Source organism: Bufo bufo, chromosome 4 (assembly GCF_905171765.1).
Source record: "Bufo bufo chromosome 4, aBufBuf1.1, whole genome shotgun sequence".
Classification (NCBI taxonomy): Eukaryota; Metazoa; Chordata; class Amphibia; order Anura; family Bufonidae; genus Bufo; species Bufo bufo.
In genome coordinates this window covers 594520181-594542171 of record NC_053392.1, presented here as the reverse complement: position 1 = coordinate 594542171, position 21991 = coordinate 594520181, and the positions used below count along the sequence as shown (strand labels likewise).

Below are 21991 nucleotides of genomic sequence, written 5' to 3'. Positions count from 1 at the left end.
ATCCTGAGTTACATCCTGTATTATACTCCAGAGCTGCACTCACTATTCTGCTGGTGCAGTCACTGTGTACATACATTACATTACTTCTCCTGTACTGATCCTGAGTTACATCCTGTATTATACTCCAGAGCTGCACTCACTATTCTGCTGGTGCAGTCACTGTGTACATACATTACATTACTTCTCCTGTACTGATCCTGAGTTACATCCTGAATTATACTCCAGAGCTGCACTCACTATTCTGCTGGTGCAGTCACTGTGTACATACATTACTTCTCCTGTACTGATCCTGAGTTACATCCTGTATTATACTCCAGAGCTGCACTCACTATTCTGCTGGTGCAGTCACTGTGTACATAAATTACTTAGGCTACTTTCACACTAGCGTTTGAAAAACACGCTTCCATTTTGTCCCCATTCATTGTCAATGGGGACAAAACTGAACTGAACAGAACGGAGCGCTCCAAAATGCATTCCGTTCCGTTTAGTTGCGTTCCCATACCGGAGAGCAAACCGCAACATGTTGTAGTTTGCTTGCCGTCCTGGGATGCGGAGCAAGACGGATCCAGCATGACCCCCAATGCAAGTCAATGGGGACGGATCCGTTTTCTCTGACACAATAGAAGACGGATACGTCCCCCACTGACTTTCAATGGAGTTCATGACGGATCCGTCTTGTCTATGTTAAAGATAATACAACCGGATCCGTTCATAACTGATGCAGATGGTTGTATTATCAGTAACGGAAGCGTTTTTGCTGAAACCCGCCGGATCCAGCAAAAACGCTAGTGTGAAAGTAGCCTTATCCTGTACTGATCCTGAGTTACATCCTGTATTATACTCCAGAGCTGCACTCACTGTTCTCACATCCACTGCTGCTTCTGTATCTGCAAAGAACATACTGTGTAGATTTGCTTCCTGTGCAGTGTAATCTGTTCTTTTGCATTTCACAAGCTGCTTAAAGGGCATCTGTCAGCAGATTTGCGCCTATGACACTGTCTGACCTGTTACATGTGCAATATATGCAAATGAGCCTCTAGGAGCAACGGGGGCGTTACCATTACACCTACCAGCTCCCTTTTCACTTTGATTGACAGGGCCAGACAGTGTAAATGTGACCTGCCTGCCCCTGTCAAAGTGCAGAGGGTGTGGCAGTTGCCGAGAGAGCAGGGCCTTTAGGTGTAATGGAAACGCCCCCGTTGCTCCTAGAGTCTCATTTGCATATAATAAAACATCATATTTCTCAGCAATGCGGACATATATGAACATGGGACCAACACAGATGTCTTCAGCTACCAAGTGCACATGTAACAGGTCAGCCGGTGTGATAGGTACAGATCTGCTGACAGATGCCCCTTGAAGTAGGTCTAAAGAAAACTGCTGTTTCCAATAAAAAAAAAACGGAAATATAATTTAAAATACAGGGTCAATACAAGATAACAAGGACAGATTTCTATTTTTCAAAACTAGATTTTTTCCCCACATTGCACCGGAGCAGAGCATATTCTATATAGATCCGTGTACTTATGGAGAACTTACCTTTCAAGTCCTCTGATCGGCTGAGGTTGGCTGAGGCGGATCGTACAGACACGTCCATCATTATTGGAGGGGAAGGGGCTCCCCCACTTACTGGTGAAGGGCCAAAAGAGCCGTCCCTACTCAGCGTACCTACAATTTCAGTGGGAAAAAGTGAAATATTAGAGAATGGAGAGAACATGTTTACACAGTAGGATATAAATGTAAAATTAGAATGGAATACTTCAAGAATTGATGCGGATAACCAAAAGGAACAAAGCACCAAAAATGTAAAAATAAATTGATCAAATAAGACGCAATTTTCTGACAATCCTTTTAAAGAGGTCACGCCCGCTCTCCTGACAGGTCTGTCTTTTCTGAGAACTCTGCATTGTGTCTTTCCTTCTAAAAATATATGAATAAATTGACAACTGGGCGTTACCATTCCCCTTGAGAATGGGGTATGTCCCTGCACAGTCTCACACATTCAGCACTGGCAGTGTTAATATATTCATACTTTTCAAGGAGGAGGAGTAACAGAGGAATAGCACAGCGCAGAGTTCTAAAAAATAATGCCACAATTTTATTGGGAAGACAAGTATTTACTAAAAAAAAAAAAAAAAAAAAAAACAGGAGAGCCGACAGATCCCTTTAAAAGTTAGAAAACTACAGCTGCCTGCAGCCACCACCAGAGGGAGCTCAAAACAATACTGCATGTATTTGTACAGTAAAGCATAATGTGGTAAGATCCAAAACTCCCCCTAGTGGAAGTTACCAGTACAGAAAGTTGGAAGTTGTCAGGAGAACAGACGGTATCTGATATAGTGGTATTAATTAAACATAATTAATTCTTGGTTATACCTAAATTGCAATATTTGGTATAAAAGCTAGATGGCTACAGAGAGCACCTGATGTATCTAGACAAAGGAATTCTTTAGCTTTGGATTTCCCACATTCGAGTATCCTAATTGCATCCAGATGCATAGTAGGAGGAAATATACATCACTCACGATGTTATTGGCTCATTTGTATTTTTAGGCTGTAAGGGCGACACCGAGGTGTTTGCTAATAAAAGGAGTCTTCTATCGTTTGGAGGGGGAAGAGGAAGACTCGGATACCACCATGAGTCATGTCTTCTCATTCTTTTGCTTTTAGACTAAATTTTAAGATTTGGGAGCATTGCAGACAACATATGTTAGAACCCTTCTTAAAGTCTGTCACCAAAACTGGACGTTGCACACTGCTTACATGTGGCTCTAGCACAACTACCCATGATTCCAATGGTACCTTTGTTCTTTTGTTGTGACTTTCAGCAGCTGAAAAAACGCTGTTTAATCCATATGCAAATGGAGCTGGCATGTGCCCAGGGGCGGGGTTCGTGGTGTAGGTGCCCAGGGGCGGGGTTCGTGGTGTAGGTGCCCAGGGGCGGGGTTCGTGGTGTAGGTGCCCAGGGGCGGGGTTCGTGGTGTAGGTGCCCAGGCCGCTCTGCCTTTTTTTCACATTACTCCTCCCCAGCCTCTTGCTTGTCCCACTCTGTAAGTCTGTTGCGTCATCCCCAGTAGCGGCCGAGATCCTGCGCGTGGAGGGCGGTACAAGCAAGAGGCTGAAGAGGAGTAACGTGAAAAAAAGCGGCCTCGAACCCCGCCCCTGGGCACGTGCCAGCTCCATTTGCATATGGATTAAACAGCGTTTTTTCAGCTGTTTAAAGTCACAACAAAAGAACAAAGGTACCATTGGAATCATGGGTAGTTGTGCTAGAGCCACATGTAAGCAGTGTGTAAAGTCCGATTTTGGCGACAGACTCCCTTTAACCACCTCAGCCCCCAGGGCTTAAACACCCTTAATGACCAGGCCACTTTTTACACTTCTGACCTACACTACTTTAACCGTTTATTGCTCGGTCATGCAACTCACCACCCAAATTATTTTTACCTCCTTTTCTTCTCACTAATAGAGCTTTCATTTGGTGGTATTTCATTGCTGCTGACATTTTTACTTTTTTTGTTATTAATCGAAATTTAAAGGGAACCTGTCACCTGGATTTTGGGTATAGAGCTGAGGACATGGGCTGCTAGATCGCCGCTAGCACATCCGCAATATCCAGTCCCCATAGCTCTGTGTGCTTTTATTGTGTAAAAAAAACGATTTGATACATATGCAAATTAACATAAAAGAGTCATATCTTACTTGTGTGACCAGAGAAGAGTCATATTTTCAAGCTCTGACTCATCTCAGGTTAATTTGCATATGTATAAAAAGGAGACTTTTGTATTACTTACCAGTAAAGTCTCTTTCTCGCTCTTCCTTGGGGGACACAGGAAACCATGGGTATAGCTCTGCTCCCTAGGAGGCGTGACACTAAGTGAAAGCTGTAAGCCCCTCCTCCATCAGCTATACCCTTCAGCCTGGAGAGAGAGACTACCAGTTGCGTGTCCAAGTAGTGAAAGATAACCACCAACCGGAAAAAAAGAACTGTCAAGCCCCAACGGGGGCAACCAAGCCGGAACCACAACTGTAAACCCAAATGAAGGGTGGGTGCTGTGTCCCCCAAGGAAGAGCGAGAAAGAGACTTTACTGGTAAGTAATACAAAAGTCTCCTTTTCTCGCCCATATTCCTTGGGGGACACAGGAAACCATGGGACGTTCCAGAGCAGTCCCAGAAGGGAGGGACCAGAACAACTAGACCAACACCAGAGGCATCAATCAACTGCCGCCTGCAACACCAGACGGCCTAAAGCAGCGTCAGCCGACGCATGAGTATGCACCCTGTAGAACTTGGTGAAAGTGTGCAAGGAGGACCACGTGGCCGCCTTGCAAATCTGCTCCGTAGAAGCCCGATTCCTCTGAGCCCAGGAAGCTCCGATCGCTCTAGTGGAGTGAGCGGTAACACCAAGGGGCGGAACCTTGCCCTTGGCGAGATAAGCCTCAGTAACAGCCATCTTGACCAAACGGGCGATAGAAACTTTGGACGCCGCCATCCCTCTGTGCGACCCCTCCGGAACCACAAAGAGCGAGTCAGTACGCCTGAAAGAGCTGGTCACCTCCAGGTAAACCTTGAGCGCCCTGACAACGTCCAGGCGATGAAGCTCCCTCTCCCGGGGGTGGGAAGGGGAAGGACACAAAGAGGGGAGAACGATGTCCTCGTTCAGATGAAAGGCGGAGACCACCTTAGGAAGGAAGGAAGGGACCGGACGAAGGACCACCTTGTCCTGGTGGAACACTAGGAAAGGTTCCAGACAGGAGAGTGCAGCCAATTCGGACACCCTCCGAAGAGAGGTGACGGCCACAAGGAAAATAACCTTGCAGGACAGAAGTCGCAAGGAAACCGTCCGCAGAGGCTCGAAAGGAGAAGCCTGGAGCGCTGAGAGAACCAGGTTCAGGTCCCAGGGCGGTACCGGAGGGCGGTACGGGGGAACCGCGTGAGCCACGCCCTGAAGGAAGGTCTTGACAGGACCAAGGGGGGCCAGTGGGCGCTGAAACAAAATGGACAGCGCAGACACCTGACCCTTCAAAGAACTAAGACCCAGACCTTGGGCGAGTCCGCTCTGCAGGAAGGACAAAACAGTGGGGAGAAAAAAGCGGAGCGGAGGAATCCCCAGATCGGCACAGAACCCCAAATAAGTCCTCCAGGTCCTATAATAGATCCTAGAAGAGGACGGCTTGCGGGCACGGATCATGGTGCGGACGACGTCCGCAGAAAAACCCCTACGTGTCAAGACGGTGGTCTCAACAACCATGCCGTCAAACGTAGGGACCTTAAACGCGGGTGGAAGATCGGTCCCTGAGAGAGAAGATCTTCCCTGGCGGGCAGCGGCCAGGGCGCGTCTGCCAGGAGCAGCATGAGGTCGGCATACCAAGACCGGCGGGGCCAGTCCGGAGCGACCAGAATCACCGAGACGCCCTCCGCCGCGATCTTCCGAAGGACTTTGGGCAGGAGTGGGATGGGAGGGAATATGTACGGACGCGCGAAGCCTCGCCAAGGACGAACGAGGGCGTCGGCTCCGCAAGCTCCCGGATCCCTGGCCCTGGACAGATAGGCGGGGACCTTGTGATTGAACTTGGAGGCCATGAGGTCCACGTCCGGCATGCCCCAACGAAGGCAAATGGCCTCGAATACCTCCGGGTGAAGAGACCACTCGCCGGGGTCGACAGTGGTGCGACTGAGGAAGTCCGCCGCCCAATTGTCCACCCCTGGAATAAAAATTGCCGATAGAGCCGGGACGTGGGCTTCCGCCCAACGGAGAATGCTGGTGACCTCCCGCATCGCTGCGAGTGCCCCCCTGGTGGTTTATGTATGCCACGGCCGTGGCGTTGTCCGATTGCACACGAACTGGATGACCCTTCAGCAGATGAGTCCAGTGTCGCAGAGACAGAAGAGCCGCTCTCAGCTCCAGGACATTGATCGAGAGTTTGGACTCCGATGGAGACCAAATGCCCTGGACGGATCGGGGAGGAAACACGCCTCCCCAGCCCAAGAGACTGGCATCGGTTGTAACCACCAACCAGTTGAGCGGCAGAAAGGACCTGCCCAGAAGAGGGGACTGTAACCACCAGCGGAGAGATGACCGCACCGGAGGCGATAGATGGAAGGGATGATCCAGAGACTGCGGCGATTTGTCCCAGGAGGAGAGGATCGCCCGTTGGAGAGGGCGGGAGTGAAACTGCGCAAATGGGATCGCCTCGAAGCAGGCAACCATCTGCCCCAAGACCCGCATGCAGAAGCGGAAGGACGGTCGACGGTGGAGAAGGAGACCCCGAATCGCCCGGCGGAGGGTCAATCGTTTTTCCGAGGGAAGACGTACCTCCGCCGCTCCCGTGTCTAAAAGCATTCCCAGGAAGACCAGTTGTCTGGAGGGGGGAAGGGAGGACTTGGGGAAGTTGATGACCCAACCGAACCTCGCCAGAGTCTCTAGAGTGAGATCCACGCTGGCAACCGCTTGAGAAAGGGACGGAGCCTTGATGAGGATATCGTCCAAGTACGGTAGCAGAAAAACACCCCTGGAACGGAGTAAGGCCAAAACCGGGGCCAGGACCTTGGTGAACACCCGGGGGGCTGTTGCCAGCCCAAAGGGAAGGGCGACAAATTGGAAGTGGAGGTCCCCCACGGCGAATCGGAGGAAGCGATGGTGACACCGGGCTACCGGAACATGGAGGTAGGCATCCTGTATATCGATGGAAGACATGAAGTCTCCCCGCTCCAGGGAAGCCACCGCGGAACGGAGGGACTCCATCCGAAACCGTCGAAGGAGGAGAAAACGGTTGAGCTTTTTGAGGTCCAAAATGGGCCGCACCGAACCTCCCTTCTTGGGAACTACAAAGAGGTTCGAATAGAACCCTTGGAACCTTTCCTCTAGAGGAACGGGGGTAATCACCCCTCTGTCCAGTAAGGCTTGAACAGCCGCGGAGAACGCAGCCGCGCTTTTCGGGTCCCGCGGCGGGCGGGAGCGAAAGAACCGATCTGGAGGGAAGGACGCGAATTCGATTTTGTATCCGGAGGACACAATTTCGAGAGCCCAGGCGTCGGAGACGTGAGCCATCCAGACGTCCCTGAAAAGGAGGAGCCGGCCCCCCACCCGGGTGGGTGGGGGCGCGCCTTCAGGCAGAGGACTGCTTTGCTGCGGGTGTGCGGGCAGCCTGGGGAGGGCTTATCCTGGGGAGGGGCCGAAGCGGCAGCTGCGGGGGGAGCCCCAGAGTTCCTGCGGGAGGACCGAAAACGAGACGCACCGGGGCGTCCGCGGGGGGCGCCCCTGGCTTGGGGTTGAGGAAGATGGGTGCTTTTACCACCCGTGGCCTCCGAAATAAGCTCGTCTAGGCGGACCCCGAAAAGGCGGGAACCCGCAAACGGTAGCCCCGCCAAGGAACGTTTGGAGGCAGCGTCCGCTTTCCAAACCTTCAGCCAGAGCTCCCTCCTGACGGAAACCGCCAGGGCGGAGGAGCGTGCAATAAGGGCTCCCGCATCAAGGGAGGCCTCACAAACAAAATTCCCGGCCCGAATAATAAGCTGGGCCAAGGAACGTAGGTCCTGGATGGGGACGTCCGAGTCCAACTCCTGCTCCAGCTGCGCACCCCAAGCAGAAATTGCTTTACCTGCCCAAGCAGAGGCAAAAACCGGTCTGAGGGCAGAACCGGAGGCAGCAAAAATGCCCTTGGAAAGGGTCTCCATGCGACGGTCCTCCGCTGACTGAAGAGAGGACCCGTCGGGAACAGGGATGGCCGTGTTCTTTGACAAACGGGCCACAGGGGGGTCCACCTTGGGTGGGGACGACCAGGTGGCCACGACATCGGCCGGAAAAGGATAGCAAATGTCCAGCTTCTTGGGGTTGACAAAACGGGCGTCCGGGCGAGCCCAAGCCTTAGACACCACGGAGGAGAAATCAGAGTGGATTGGAAAAACTTTTGAGGCCTGCCTGGGTCTGATAAAGGAGACGCTAGCTGCGTCAGAGCTAGGGGGGTCATCTTGCACCTTAAAGGTGTCACGAATATCAGAGATGAGTTGACCCATCGCTGAGGCTAGCTTGGACGGCAGGGCCGAGTCCATTTCCAAATCTGAAACCGCCAATTCACCTTCAGAGAGCGAATCCTTTGGAGAGGAGAGGCCCGTCTGAGTGCGCACGCGTGGCGGGGAGAGGGAGGCATCCGAGGAGGAGGCTCGCTCTACTCTAAAACGCTTCTGAGAGTGCCTAGCTCGGGAAGGGTCACTAAGAGAGGGTGAACCCGCCGCAGCGGCAGAAGCGATGGACCCGGAAGGCGCGACAGTAAGAGTGGCGTCCTGCGGGGTAGGCGGCCTGTCTATTAGGCGGCCCACGACATGAGTGAGGCTTTCCACGGCCTGGGACAGGGATCTAGCCCAGTCAGGCGGGTCAGAGGAAGCAGGGAGCGACACAGCGGGCGACTGAGGCTGCGGTGGAGCTCGGCATGCAGTACAGTGCGGATCAGACTGCCCCCGGGGAAAGGCTTCCCTACAAGCGGTACAGGCATGGTACCAAGGCTTGGCAGCTGCAGAAGGGTCTGACATGGTGGAAAAAAAAGTTGCACTTAAAGTGGGAGACCCCAGGTGAAAAAAAAAAAAAAAAAACGGGGATCACACCCAAGTAACAGTACTGGTGGCACGGAGGGGGTTAACAGTCCTACCAGACCCAGATGATGCAAGCGGCAGACAGCAAGGGCAGCAGACTGAAGGGAGGCTGTGGAGGAGAGGCGGCAGGCACGGAGGTGAATAGCTTCAGGATCGGACGGCAGAGAGAGTTCCACGCAGCACCTGAGATGTGGAGCCCGACGAACCAGGAAGTAGCGGAGCGCATGTAGGAAGCTCCGCCCCCCCCCCCTTGCCGCGCTGAAGGAGAAGCAGAGCCGCGCGCGCGCGGCAAAATGATTTAACCCCCTAGGTAGATGAAGTGCCGGCCATGAAAAGGAGCCGTTCGCGCCAAGTAAGCGGCCCCCCGCCTGAATGTGACGACTCCTCATACAGCCGTCCCCCTGACTGCCCTGCCGTTGAAGTGGTAATCACCCCCCTAAGAACCACCTTGTCCTGGGTCTGCAACACCAGAACGAAGTCCCCCCCAAATGATGGCCGGTGCCCGATATGCCCATGGGGGGGGGGGGGGGGGGGGGTTGATGGAAACCACGGAGAGATGTAGCAGCGGTGGGAGGGAGGGAAGGGGAGGCTGGAGCAGCCACTCTCACCATACGCTGTCTTCGCCCTCAATCCATCCAGCAGGGTCGCCCCTTCAGCCACTGGCACCGCAGTGGCAGGAAGCCGGGGGAGGGACTTGGCGTGCGGGCGACCCTTGAGCTGGCGGGACGCAGGGGAGCGAGGCTGCCCTGGTCCACCTTGTCTTCTGTGGGGGAGGCGGCAGTGCGGCATTACAGGCACTGGCGCGACTCAACCCCGGGAGAAAACAGAGGGGTCTAGTGCGCCTCTGTTGTCCCTGTAAGTAGAAAAAAACCGAATTAAAAACAACAAATAACGCAAAAATAAAAAATTATAGGAAAGCAACCCTGCCTAAGCAGGGAGTGTCTTGCCTCCTTGGACACTAAGCAAAAACTGGTAGTCTCTCTCTCCAGGCTTAAGGGTATAGCTGATGGAGGAGGGGCTTACAGCTTTCACTTAGTGTCACGCCTCCTAGGGAGCAGAGCTATACCCATGGTTTCCTGTGTCCCCCAAGGAATATGGGCGAGAAAAGGAGACTTTTGTATTACTTACCAGTAAAGTCTCTTTCTCGCTCTTCCTTGGGGGACACAGGAAACCACGGGTATAGCTCTGCTCCCTAGGAGGCGTGACACTAAGTGAAAGCTGTAAGCCCCTCCTCCATCAGCTATACCCTTCAGCCTGGAGAAGAGACTGCCAGTTGCGTGTCCAAGTAGTGAAAGATAACCACCAACCGGAAAAAAGAACCGTCAAGCCCCAACGGGGGCAACCAAGCCGGAACCACAACTGTAAACCCAAATGAAGGGCGGGTGCTGTGTCCCCCAAGGAAGAGCGAGAAAGAGACTTTACTGGTAAGTAATACAAAAGTCTCCTTTTCTCGCCCATATTCCTTGGGGGACACAGGAAACCATGGGACGTTCCAGAGCAGTCCCAGAAGGGAGGGACCAGAACAACTAGACCAACACCAGAGGCATCAATCAACTGCCGCCTGCAACACCAGACGGCCTAAAGCAGCATCAGCCGACGCATGAGTATGCACCCTGTAGAACTTGGTGAAGGTGTGCAAGGAGGACCAAGTGGCCGCCTTGCAGATCTGCTCCGTAGAAGCCCGATTCCTCTGAGCCCAGGAAGCCCCGACCGCTCTAGTGGAGTGAGCGGTAACACCAAGGGGCGGAACCTTGCCCTTGGCGAGATAAGCCTCAGTAACAGCCATCTTGACAAAACGGGCGATAGCAACTTTGGACGCCGCCATCCCTCTGTGCGATCCCTCCGGAACCACAAAGAGCGAGTCAGTACGCCTGAAAGAGCTGGTTACCTCCAGGTAAACCTTGAGCGCCCTGACAACGTCCAGGCGATGAAGCTTCCTCTCCCTAGGGTGGGAAGGGGAAGGACACAAAGAGGGGAGAACGATGTCCTCGTTCAGATGAAAGGCGGAGACCACCTTAGGAAGGAAGGAAGGGACCGGACGAAGAACTACCTTGTCCTGGTGGAACACTAGGAAAGGTTCCAGACAGGAAAGTGCAGCCAATTCGGACACCCTCCGAAGAGAGGTGACGGCTACAAGGAAAATAACCTTGCAGGACAGAAGTCGCAAGGAAACCGTCCGCAGAGGCTCGAAAGGAGAAGCCTGGAGCGCTGAGAGAACCAGGTTCAGGTCCCAGGGCGGTACCAAAGGCCGGTACGGGGGAACCGCGTGAGCCACGCCCTGAAGGAAGGTCTTGACAGGACCAAGGGGGGCCAGTGGGCGCTGAAACAAAATGGACAGCGCAGACACCTGACCCTTCAAAGAACTAAGACCCAGACCTTGGGCAAGTCCGCTCTGCAGGAAGGACAAAACGGTGGGGAGAGAAAAGCGGAGCGGAGGAATCCCCAGATCGGCACAGAACCCCAAATAGGTCCTCCAGGTCCTATAATAGATCCTAGAAGAGGACGGCTTACGGGCGCGGATCATGGTGCGGACGATGTCCGCAGAAAAACCCCTACGTGTCAGGACGGTGGTCTCAACAACCACGCCGTCAAACGTAGGGACCTTAAACGCGGGTGGAAGATCGGTCCCTGAGAGAGAAGATCTTCCCTGGCGGGCAGCGGCCAGGGCGCGTCTGCCAGGAGCAGCATGAGGTCGGCATACCAAGACCGGCGGGGCCAGTCCGGAGCGACCAGAATCACCGAGACGCCTTCCGCCGCGATCTTCCGAAGGACCTTGGGCAGGAGTGGGATGGGAGGGAATATGTATGGACGCGCGAAGCCTCGCCAAGGAAGAACGAGGGCGTCGGCTCCGCAAGCTCCCGGATCCCTGGCCCTGGACAGATAGGCGGGGACCTTGTGATTGAACTTGGAGGCCATGAGGTCCACGTCCGGTATGCCCCAACGAAGGCAAATGGCCTCGAATACCTCCGGGTGAAGAGACCACTCGCCGGGGTCGACAGTGGTGCGACTGAGGAAGTCCGCCGCCCAATTGTCCACCCCTGGAATAAAAATTGCCGATAGGGCCGGGACGTGGGCTTCCGCCCAACGGAGAATGCTGGAGACCTCCCTCATTGCAGCAGCGCTGCGAGTGCCCCCCTGGTGGTTTATGTACGCCACAGCCGTGGCGTTGTCCGATTGTACACGAACTGGATGACCCTTCAACAGATAAGTCCAGTGTCGTAGAGACAAAAGGGCCGCTCTCAGCTCCAGGACATTGATCGAGAGTTTGGACTCCAATGGAGACCAAATGCCCTGGACGGATCGGGGAGGAAACACGCCTCCCCAGCCCAAGAGACTGGCATCGGTTGTAACCACCAACCAGTTGAGTGGCAGAAAAGACCTGCCCAGAAGAGGGGACTGTAACCACCAGCGGAGAGATGACCTCACCGGAGGCGATAGATGGAAGGGATGATCCAGAGACTGCGGCGATTTGTCCCAGGAGGAGAGGATCGCCCGTTGGAGAGGGCGGGAGTGAAACTGCGCAAACGGAATCGCCTCGAAGCAGGCAACCATCTGCCCCAAGACCCGCATGCAGAAGCGGAAGGACGGTCGACGGTGGAGAAGGAGACCCCGAACCGCCCCACGGAGGATCAGACGTTTTTCCGAGGGAAGACGTACTTCCGCCGTTCCCGTGTCTAAAAGCATTCCCAGGAAGACCAGTTGTCTGGAGGGGGGAAGGGAGGACTTGGGGAAGTTGATGACCCAACCGAACCTCGTCAGAGTCTCTAGAGTGAGATCCACGCTGGCAACCGCTTGAGAAAGGGACGGAGCCTTGATGAGGATATCGTCCAAGTACGGTAGCAGAAAAACACCCCTGGAACGGAGTAAGGCCAAAACCGGGGCCAGGACCTTGGTGAACACCCGGGGGGCTGTTGCCAGCCCAAAGGGAAGGGCGACAAACTGGAAGTGGAGGTCCCCCACGGCGAATCGGAGGAAGCGATGGTGACACCGGGCTACCGGAACATGGAGGTAGGCATCCTGTATATCGATGGAAGACATGAAATCTCCCTGCTCCAGGGAAGCCACCGCGGAACGGAGGGACTCCATCCGAAACCGTCGAAGGAGGAGAAAACGGTTGAGCTTTTTGAGGTCCAAAATGGGCCGCACCGAACCTCCCTTCTTGGGAACTACAAAGAGGTTCGAGTAGAACCCTTGGAACCTTTCCTCTAGAGGAACGGGGGTAATCACCCCCCTGTCCAGTAAGGCTTGAACGGCCGCGGAGAACGCAGCCGCGCGTTTCGGGTCCCGTGGCGGGCGGGAGCGAAAGAACCGATCTGGAGGGAAGGATGCAAATTCGATTTTGTATCCGGAGGACACAATTTCGAGAGCCCAGGCGTCGGAGACGTGAGCCAACCAGACGTCCCTGAAAGGGAGGAGCCGGCCCCCCACCCGGGTGGGTGGGGGCGCGCCTTCAGGCAGAGGATTGCTTTGCTGCGGGTGTGCGGGCAGCCTGCGGCTTGCGCCAGGAGGGCTGCGCCCGAAAAAACGGCTTCCTACGTTTGTCCTGGGGAGGAGCCGAAGCGGCAGCTGTGGTGGGAGTCCCAGAGGCCCTGCGGGAGGACCGAAAACGAGACGCACGAGGGCGTCCGCGGGGGGCGCCCCTGGCTTGGGGTTGAGGAAGATGGGTGCTTTTACCACCCGTGGCCTCCGAAATAAGTTCGTCTAGGCGGACCCCGAAAAGGCGGGAACCCGCAAACGGTAGCCCCGCCAAGGAACGTTTGGAGGCAGCGTCCGCTTTCCAAACCTTCAGCCAGAGCTCCCTCCTGACGGAAACTGCCAGGGCGGAGGAGCGTGCAATAAGGGCTCCCGCATCAAGGGAGGCCTCACAAACAAAATTCCCGGCCCGAATAATAAGCTGGGCCAAGGAACGTAGGTCCTGGATGGGGACGTCCGAGTCCAACTCCTGTTCCAGCTGCGCACCCCAAGCAGAGATTGCTTTACCTGCCCAAGCAGAGGCAAAAACCGGTCTGAGAGCAGAACCGGAGGCAGCAAAAATGCCCTTAGAAAGGGTCTCCATGCGACGGTCCTCCGCTGACTGAAGAGAGGACCCGTCGGGAACAGGGATGGCCGTGTTCTTTGACAGCCGGGCCACAGGGGGGTCCACCTTGGGTGGGGAAGACCATGTGGCCACGATATCGGCTGGAAAAGGATAGCAAATGTCCAGCTTCTTGGGGTTGACAAAACGGGCGTCCGGGCGAGCCCAAGCCTTAGACACCACAGAGGAGAAATCAGAGTGGATTGGAAAGACTTTTGAGACCTGCCTGGGTCTGATAAATGAGACGCTAGCTGCGTCCGAGCTAGGGGGATCATCCTGCACCTTAAAGGTGTCACGAATATCAGAGATGAGTTGACCCATCGCTGAGGCTAGCTTGGACGGCAGGGCCGAGTCCATTTCCAAATCTGAAACCGCCAATTCACCTTCAGAGAGCGAATCCTTTGGAGAGGAGAGGCTCGTCTGGGTGCGCACGCGTGGCGGGGAGAGGGAGGCATCCGAGGAGGAGGCTCGCTCTACTCTAATACGCTTCTGAGAGTGCCTAGCTCGGGAGGGGTCACTAAGAGAGAGTGAACCCGCTGCAGCGGCAGAAGCAGTGGACCCGGAGGGCGCGACAATCAGAGAGGCGTCCTGCGGGGTAGGTGGCCTGTCTATTAGGCGGCCCACGACATGAGTGAGGCTTTCCACGGCCTGGGACAGGGATCTAGCCCAGTCAGGCGGGTCAGAGGCAGCAGGGAGCGACACAGCGGGCGACTGAGGCTGCGGTGGAGCCCGGCATGCAGTACAGTGCGGATCAGACTGCCCCCGGGGAAAGGGTTCCCTACAAGCAGTACAGGCATGGTACCAAGGCTTGGCGGCTGCAGAAGGGTCTGACATGGTGGAACAAAGATGTTGCACTTAAAGTGGGAGACCCCAAAGAAAAGGAACGGGGATAACACCCAAGCGACAGTACTGTGGCACGGAGGGGGTTAAAAGTCCTACCAGACCCGGATGATGCAAGCGGCAGCGGTAAGGGGATCAGACTGAGGAGGCTGTGGAGGAGAGGCAGCAGCACCGGCTTCGGATCGCACTGCAGAGAGGATTCCACGCAGCACTGTGCGATGAACCCGGAAGTAGCGGAGCGCATGTAGGAAGCTCCGCCCCCTCTCTGCCGCTCTGAAGCAGAGCCGCGCGCGCGCGGCAAAATGATTTTAACCCCCAAGGATGATGAAGTGCCGGCCTGAAATGGCGCCGTTCACGCCAAGAAAGCGGCCCCCGCCGCGCCTGGATGTGGCAGACGGCTTGCTTTTTTCCTGCAGCCGTCCCCTGAAGGCAGCGTCCCTGCCAAGGACTTGCCCAGATAAAATCCCCTGCCCGGTAACGGTCCCGATATATGCCCGGGGGGGGGGGGGGGGAGGGGTGGGCGCACGATGTAGCAGTGGCCATGTAGTAACAGTGGCCATGGGAGCCCAGGAGGCCTGTAGCAGCGGTGGGAGGGAGGAAGGGGAGGCTGGAGCAGCCTGTCTCACCATACGCTGTCTTCGCCCTCAATCCATCCAGCGGGGTCGCCCCTTCAGCTCCTGGCACCGCAGTGGCAGGAAGCCGGGGGAGGGACTTGGCGTGCGGGCGACCCTGAGCTGGCGGGACGCAGGGGAGCGAGGCTGCCCTGGTCCACCTTGTCTTCTGTGGGGGAGGCGGCAGTGCGGAATTACCGGCACTGGCGCAACTCAACCCCGGGAGAAACAGAGGGGTCTAATGCGCCTCTGTTGTCCCTGTAGGTAGAAAAAAACTGAATTAAAAACAACAAATAACGCAAAAATAAAAAATCATAGGAAAACAACCCTGCATAAGCAGGGGGTGTCTTGCCTCCTTGGACACTAAGCAAAAACTGGCAGTCTCTTCTCCAGGCTGAAGGGTATAGCTGATGGAGGAGGGGCTTACAGCTTTCACTTAGTGTCACGCCTCCTAGGGAGCAGAGCTATACCCATGGTTTCCTGTGTCCCCCAAGGAATATGGGCGAGAAATAGTTTTTTTGACACAATAAAAGCACACAGAGCTATGGGGACTGGGTATTGCGGATGTGCTAGCGGCCATCTAGCAACCCATGTCCTCAGCTCTATACCCAAAATCCTGGTGACAGGTTCCCTTTAACGATTTTTTTTGCAAAAAAATGTCATTTTTCACTTTCAGTTGTAAAATTTTGCAAAAAAAAACGACATCCATATATAAATTTTTCTCAAAATTTATTGTTCTACATGTCTTTGATAAAAAAAAAATGTTTGGGTAAAAAAAAGATGGTTTGGGTCGTTTACAAACTATGGTACAAAAATGTGAATTTCCGCTTTTTGAAGCAGCTCTGACTTTCTGAGCACCTGTCATGTTTCCTGAGGTTCTACAATGCCCAGACAGTACAAACACCCCACAAATGACCCCATTTCGGAAAGTAGACACCCTAAGGTATTCGCTGATGGGCATAGTGAGTTCATAGAACTTTTTATTTTTTGTCACAAGCTAGTGGAAAATGATGATATATTTTTTTTTTTCTTACAAAGTCTCATATTCCACTAACTTGTGACAAAAAATAAAAACTTCTATGAACTCACTATGCCCATCACGAAATACCTTGGGGTGTCTTCTGCCCTGGCATTTTAGGGGCCCAAAAGCGTGCGAAGTAGTTTGAAATCAAAATCTGTAAAAAATGGCCGGTGAAATCCTAAAAGGTGCTCTTTGGAATGTGGGCCCCTTTGCCCACCTAGGCTGCAAAAAAGTGTCACACATGTGGTATTGCCGTACTCAGGAGAAGTTGGGCAATGTGTTTTGGGGTGTCATTTTACATATACCCATGCTGGGTGAGAGAAATATCTTGGCAAAAGACAACTTTTCCCATTTTTTTATACAAAGTTGGCATTTGACCAAGATATTTATCTCACCCAGCATGGGTATATGTAAAATGACACCCCAAAACACATTGCCCAACTTCTCCTGAATACGGCGATACCACATGTGTGACACTTTTTTGCAGCCTAGGTGGGCAAAGGGGCCCACATTCCAAAGAGCACCTTTAGGATTTTACCGGCCATTTTTTACAGATTCTGATTTCAAACTACTTACCACACATTAGGGCCCCTAGAATGCCAGGGCAGTATAACTACCCCACAAGTTACCCCATTTTGGAAAGAAGACACCCCAAGGTATTCCGTGAGGGGCATGGCGAGTTCCTAGAATTTTTTGTCACAAGTTAGCGGAAAATGATGATTTTTTATTTTTTTTCTTTTTTTCTTACAAAGTCTCATATTCCACTAACTTGTGACAAAAAAGAAAAACTTCCATGAACTCACTATGCCCATCACGTAATACCTGGGGGTGTCTTCTTTCCAAAATGGGGTCACTTGTGGGGTAGTTATACTGCCCTGGCATTCTAGGGGCCCGAATGCGTGCGAAGTAGTTTGAAATCAAAATCTGTAAAAAATGGTCGGTGAAATCCGAAAGGTGCTCTTTGGAATGTGGGCCCCTTTGCCCACCTAGGCTGCAAAAAGGTGTCACACATCTGGTATTGCCGTACTCAGGAGAAGTTGGGCAATGTGTTTTGGGGTGTCATTTTACATATACCCATGCTGGGTGAGAAAAATATCTCGGTCAAATGCCAACTTTGTATAAAAAAGTGGGAAAAGTTGTCTTTTGCCAAAATATTTCTCTCACCCAGCATGGGTATATGTAAAAAGACACCCCAAAACACATTGCCCAACTTCTCCTGAGTACGGCAATACCAGATGTGTGACACTTTTTTGCAGCCTAGGTGGGCAAAGGGGCCCACATTCCAAAGAGCACCTTTCGGATTTCACCGGCCATTTTTTACAGATTTTGATTTCAAACCACTTCTCACGCATTCTGGCCCCTAAAATGCCAGGGCAGTAGAACTACCCCACAAGTGACCCCATTTTGGAAAGAAGACACCCCAAGGTATTTCGTGATGGGCATAGTTAGTTCATGGAAGTTTTTATTTTTTGTCACAAGTTAGTGGAATATGAGACTTTGTAAGAAAAAAAAAAAAAATCAAAAAAAAAAATCATCATTTTCCGCTAACTTGTGACAAAAAATAAAAAATTCGAGGAACTCGCCATGCCCCTCACGGAATACCTTGGGGTGTCTTCTTTCCAAAATGGGGTCACTTGTGGGGTAGTTATACTGCCCTGGCATTCTAGGGGCCCTAATGTGTGGTAAGTAGGTAAATGACCTGTGAAATCCTAAAGGTGCTCTTTGGAATGTGGGCCCCTTTGCCCACCTAGGCTGCAAAAAAGTGTCACACATCTGGTATCGCCGTATTCAGGAGAAGTTGGGCAATGTGTTTTGGGGTGTCTTTTTACATATACTCATGCTGGGTGAGAGAAATATCTCGGCAAAAGACAACTTTTCCCATTTTTTATACAAAGTTGGCATTTGACCAAGATATTTATCTCACCCAGCATGGGTATATGTAAAATGACACCCCAAAACACATTGCCCAACTTCTCCTGAGTACGGCGATACCAGATGTGTGACACTTTTTTGCAGCCTAGATGCGCAAAGGGGCCCACATTCCTTTTATGAGGGCATTTTTAGACATTTGGATCCCAGACTTCTTCTCACGCTTTAGGGCCCCTAAAATGCCAGGGCAGTATAAATACCCCACATGTGACCCCATTTTGGAAAGAAGACACCCCAAGGTATTCAATGAGGGGCATGGCGAGTTCATAGAATTTTTTTTTTTTTTGGCACAAGTTAGCGGAAATTTATTTTTTATTTTTTTTTCTCACAAAGTCTCCCTTTCCGCTAACTTGGGACAAAAATTTCAATCTTTCATGGACTCAATATGCCCCTCACGGAATACCTTGGGGTGTCTTCTTTCCGAAATGGGGTCACATGTGGGGTATTTATACTGCCCTGGCATTCTAGGGGCCCTAAAGCGTGAGAAGAAGTCTGGAATATAAATGTCTAAAAATTTTTACGCATTTGGATTCCATGAGGGGTATGGTGAGTTCATGTGAGATTTTATTTTTTGACACAAGTTAGTGGAATATGAGACTTTGTAAGAAAAAAAATAAAAATTTCCGCTAACTTGGGCCCAAAAAATTTCTGAATGGAGCCTTACAGGGGGGTGATCAATGACAGGGGGGTGATCAGGGAGTCTATATGGGGTGATCACCCCCCTGTAAGGCTCCATTCAGATGTCCGTATGTGTTTTGCGGATCCGATCCATGTATCCGTGGATCCGTAAAAAACATACGGACATCTGAATGCAGGGGGGTGATAAATGACAGGGGGGTGATCAATGACAGGGGGGTGATCAGGGAGTCTATATAGGGTGATCACCCCCCTGTCATTGATCACCCCCCTTTAAGGCTCCATTCAGATGTCCGTATGTGTTTTGCGGATCCGATCCATGTATCCGTAAAAAACATACGGACATCTGAACCTTACAGGGGGGTGATCAATGACAGGGGGGTGATCAGGGAGTCTATATGGGGTGATCACCCCCCTGTAAGGCTCCATTCAGACTTCTGTATGTGTTTTGCAAATCCGATCCATGTATCAGTGGATCCGTAAAAAACATACGGACATCTGAATGCAGCCTTACAGGGGGGTGATCAATGACAGGGGGGTGATCAGGGAGTCTATATGGGGTGATCACCCCCGTCATTGATCACCCCCCTGTAAGGCTCCATTCAGACGTCCGTATGTGTTTTGCGGATCCGATCCATCTATCAGTGGATCCGTAAAAATTATACGGACGTCTAAATGGAGCTTTACAAGGGGGTGATCAATGACAGGGGGGTGATCAATGACAGGGGGGTGATCAGGGAGACTATATGGGGTGATCAGGGGTGAATAAGGAGTTAATAAGTGACAGGGGGGGGGGGTAGTGTAGTGGTGTTTGGTGCTACATATTGCTGAGCTACCTGTGTCCTCTGGTGGTCGATCCAAACAAAAGGGGACCACCAGAGGACCAGGTAGCAGGTATATTAGACGCTGTTATCAAAACAGCGTCTAATATACCTGTTAGGGGTTAAAAAAAATCACATCTCCAGCCTGCCAGCGAACGATCGCCGCTGGCAGGCTGGAGATCCACTCGCTTACCTTCCGATCCTGTGAACGCGCGTGCCTGTGTGCGCGCGTTCACAGGAAATCTCGCGTCTCGCGAGATGACGCGTATATGCGTGACTGTGCGCAGGGCTGCCGCCTCCGTAACGCGATTCTGCGTTAGGCGGTCCGGAGGCGGTTAAAGGGATCATACAAAACTTCTACCATGACCTACCTCTCCTCGGAGGGGGCTGGTGATCAGGTCTTCCTGGAGTTGGTTTTACTATGGACGGCCTCTGGAGCGCTGTGATCCTTTGGTTAACTTCAATTAATCTGTAATTGGGAATTTCGATATTATCTGTGGCTTAAATCACATGAATCTACAGATCTCCAGGTCAGACGTACAGAAGACTGCCAAGGCACAATGGAATAATCAGATATTGGAGATCAGCTGTCGAGAGAAATAAGGACTGGTCATGTTGAGATCCAACATGCCTGATCCTTCCTTATCCACACATCCTCCAACTAGGAAAGTTGGAACTCCTCTATGCACATTAGATCAGAGATCAGACCAGCTGCTGTGAAACTACAACTCCCAGCATGCATACTTACTTGGCTGTTCTTGTAACTCCTACAGAAGTGAAAGGAAGATTCTGTGAGTTGTAGTTTCAAAACAGGTGGAGGGCTGGAGGTTGCTGGACCCACCAAAACTGGCTCTCACAAGAGAAAAGCTGCCACCAGAGCCAAATACTGTAAAAGTGGAGTCCTATCTATGCTCCTCCAGCTGTTGCTACCCTACAACCGCCAGCATGGCATGGCTCAAGGTATGCTGGGAGTTGTAGTTTAACAACAGCTGGAGAGCCACAGACTGGACACCTTTCTTCTCACAGACGGTTCTGATTTCCAAAGTTATTTGCCTTCACTTTTTGCAATTGCATCCAGAATGAGACACAGGTCAAATTACAGATACTACCCAAAGGATACCAAGTTTTACAACGGGGATCCAATCATGGGTAAAACTGCCTTCATTTCACATTTTTCTGCCATAACGTTTTTTCAATAGGACAGACAAACAGAGACTATCTGTCCTGAACAATAGGGTCCTGACGGATCACACGCAAGACACTGGGCTTTACAGTGTCACCAAGATCTTGGACCAGAAAATGACATTTAGAGAAAAAAGGCCTCTGTTCTTATGTAAGAGGGTGGTAAATGGACTCACTTTTGCCTTAAATTTGCACACTCTCGTTTCTCTTCTGCCAAAGTCCTTTCTGCCGTCCGAGCAGTGAGCTGGTAAAAATAAATGAGCAGAGGACAAATGATCGGACCATGTGTAGACCAGCATGAGGCAGAGTCCAACAATCCCATTTATATGGCAACGAAACAATGCAATGGAGCCTTAAAGGCGGTTTTCAAAGCGATGTTAATATTAATGCCCAATCCTCAGGATAGTCCATCAATATCCGACTGGCTGGGACCCGACCTCCTGCGCCCCTCACCGATCAGCTGAGGTAAGTCCAGAGGCTTCATCCCATGTGTAGTGGCCAGAGCTGCTCCCACTGAAATGAATGGCCGCAGGCTGCAGTAATCTGATATTGATGACCTATCCTGAGGACGGGCCATTATTATTAGGATCCTCCATACAGGACAACCTCTATAAGGCTGATCGCGCCACATAACAATATCTCACCCAATACTCACCCAGTTTTCATGCGCCTTTTTCTCATGGCTTGCAATCTGAGAATCAAAAGAGTAAAGAAAAAAAAAGTCAGAACATGAAAGAACATTTCATTCTGACAGCACTGACCGTCCATATACATATCAATACTGTACCCGTAATCTGGTCTATTGGCTGCATCTTAAAGGGGTTGTACGTTTTTTTTTTAATCTAATGCCCCAGACTTTGGGACCGGTGGCAGAAATCTGAACATAACTGGACTACTGTCACTAATGGAGCTCACCTCGAACAGATAAAACTTGGATAGACAGTAGGGGTCATTTACTAAGACCGATCCGCTGGAGTTATGAAGAGGTGCCGGCCTCCTTGGAGTATTCACCTCCGCTTCTAAATATAAGACCCTTTTCTATGCCTGATATAGGCGGATTTCTGGATAATAAATGACCCCCAGTGTCTTTTCATGATAATAAATATGTGCCATGTCCTTTCAGTTATGAAAACCGTGGCTATCAGTTGGCACCATTCTTTCTTAGTCGCCATGTATAAAAACGGCCCACATAGGACATGTTACCTGATTCTTAAAGGATCTCTCGGTTTTTTGCAGCTCCTCTTCCATTTCTTGAATACGCTGCCTGTTGTGTGCAATGAAGCCGCT

General features: G+C 51.9%; 1 protein-coding gene across 2 annotated transcripts in view; it reads right to left on the bottom strand.

The window, feature by feature from the left end:
* MIA3 (MIA SH3 domain ER export factor 3) overlaps positions 1–21991 on the bottom strand; it is an 87184-nt gene that overhangs the window by 11791 nt on the left and 53402 nt on the right. For both annotated transcript variants that reach the window (XM_040430469.1, XM_040430470.1), the window contains exons 20-24: positions 21908–21968; positions 21360–21395; positions 20881–20948; positions 19894–19991; positions 1540–1668 (exon numbers count right to left, since the gene is read on the bottom strand). In XM_040430469.1, the coding sequence (XP_040286403.1) occupies positions 1540–1668; positions 19894–19991; positions 20881–20948; positions 21360–21395; positions 21908–21968 (392 nt within the window). The remainder of the gene's footprint in view (positions 1–1539; positions 1669–19893; positions 19992–20880; positions 20949–21359; positions 21396–21907; positions 21969–21991) is intronic.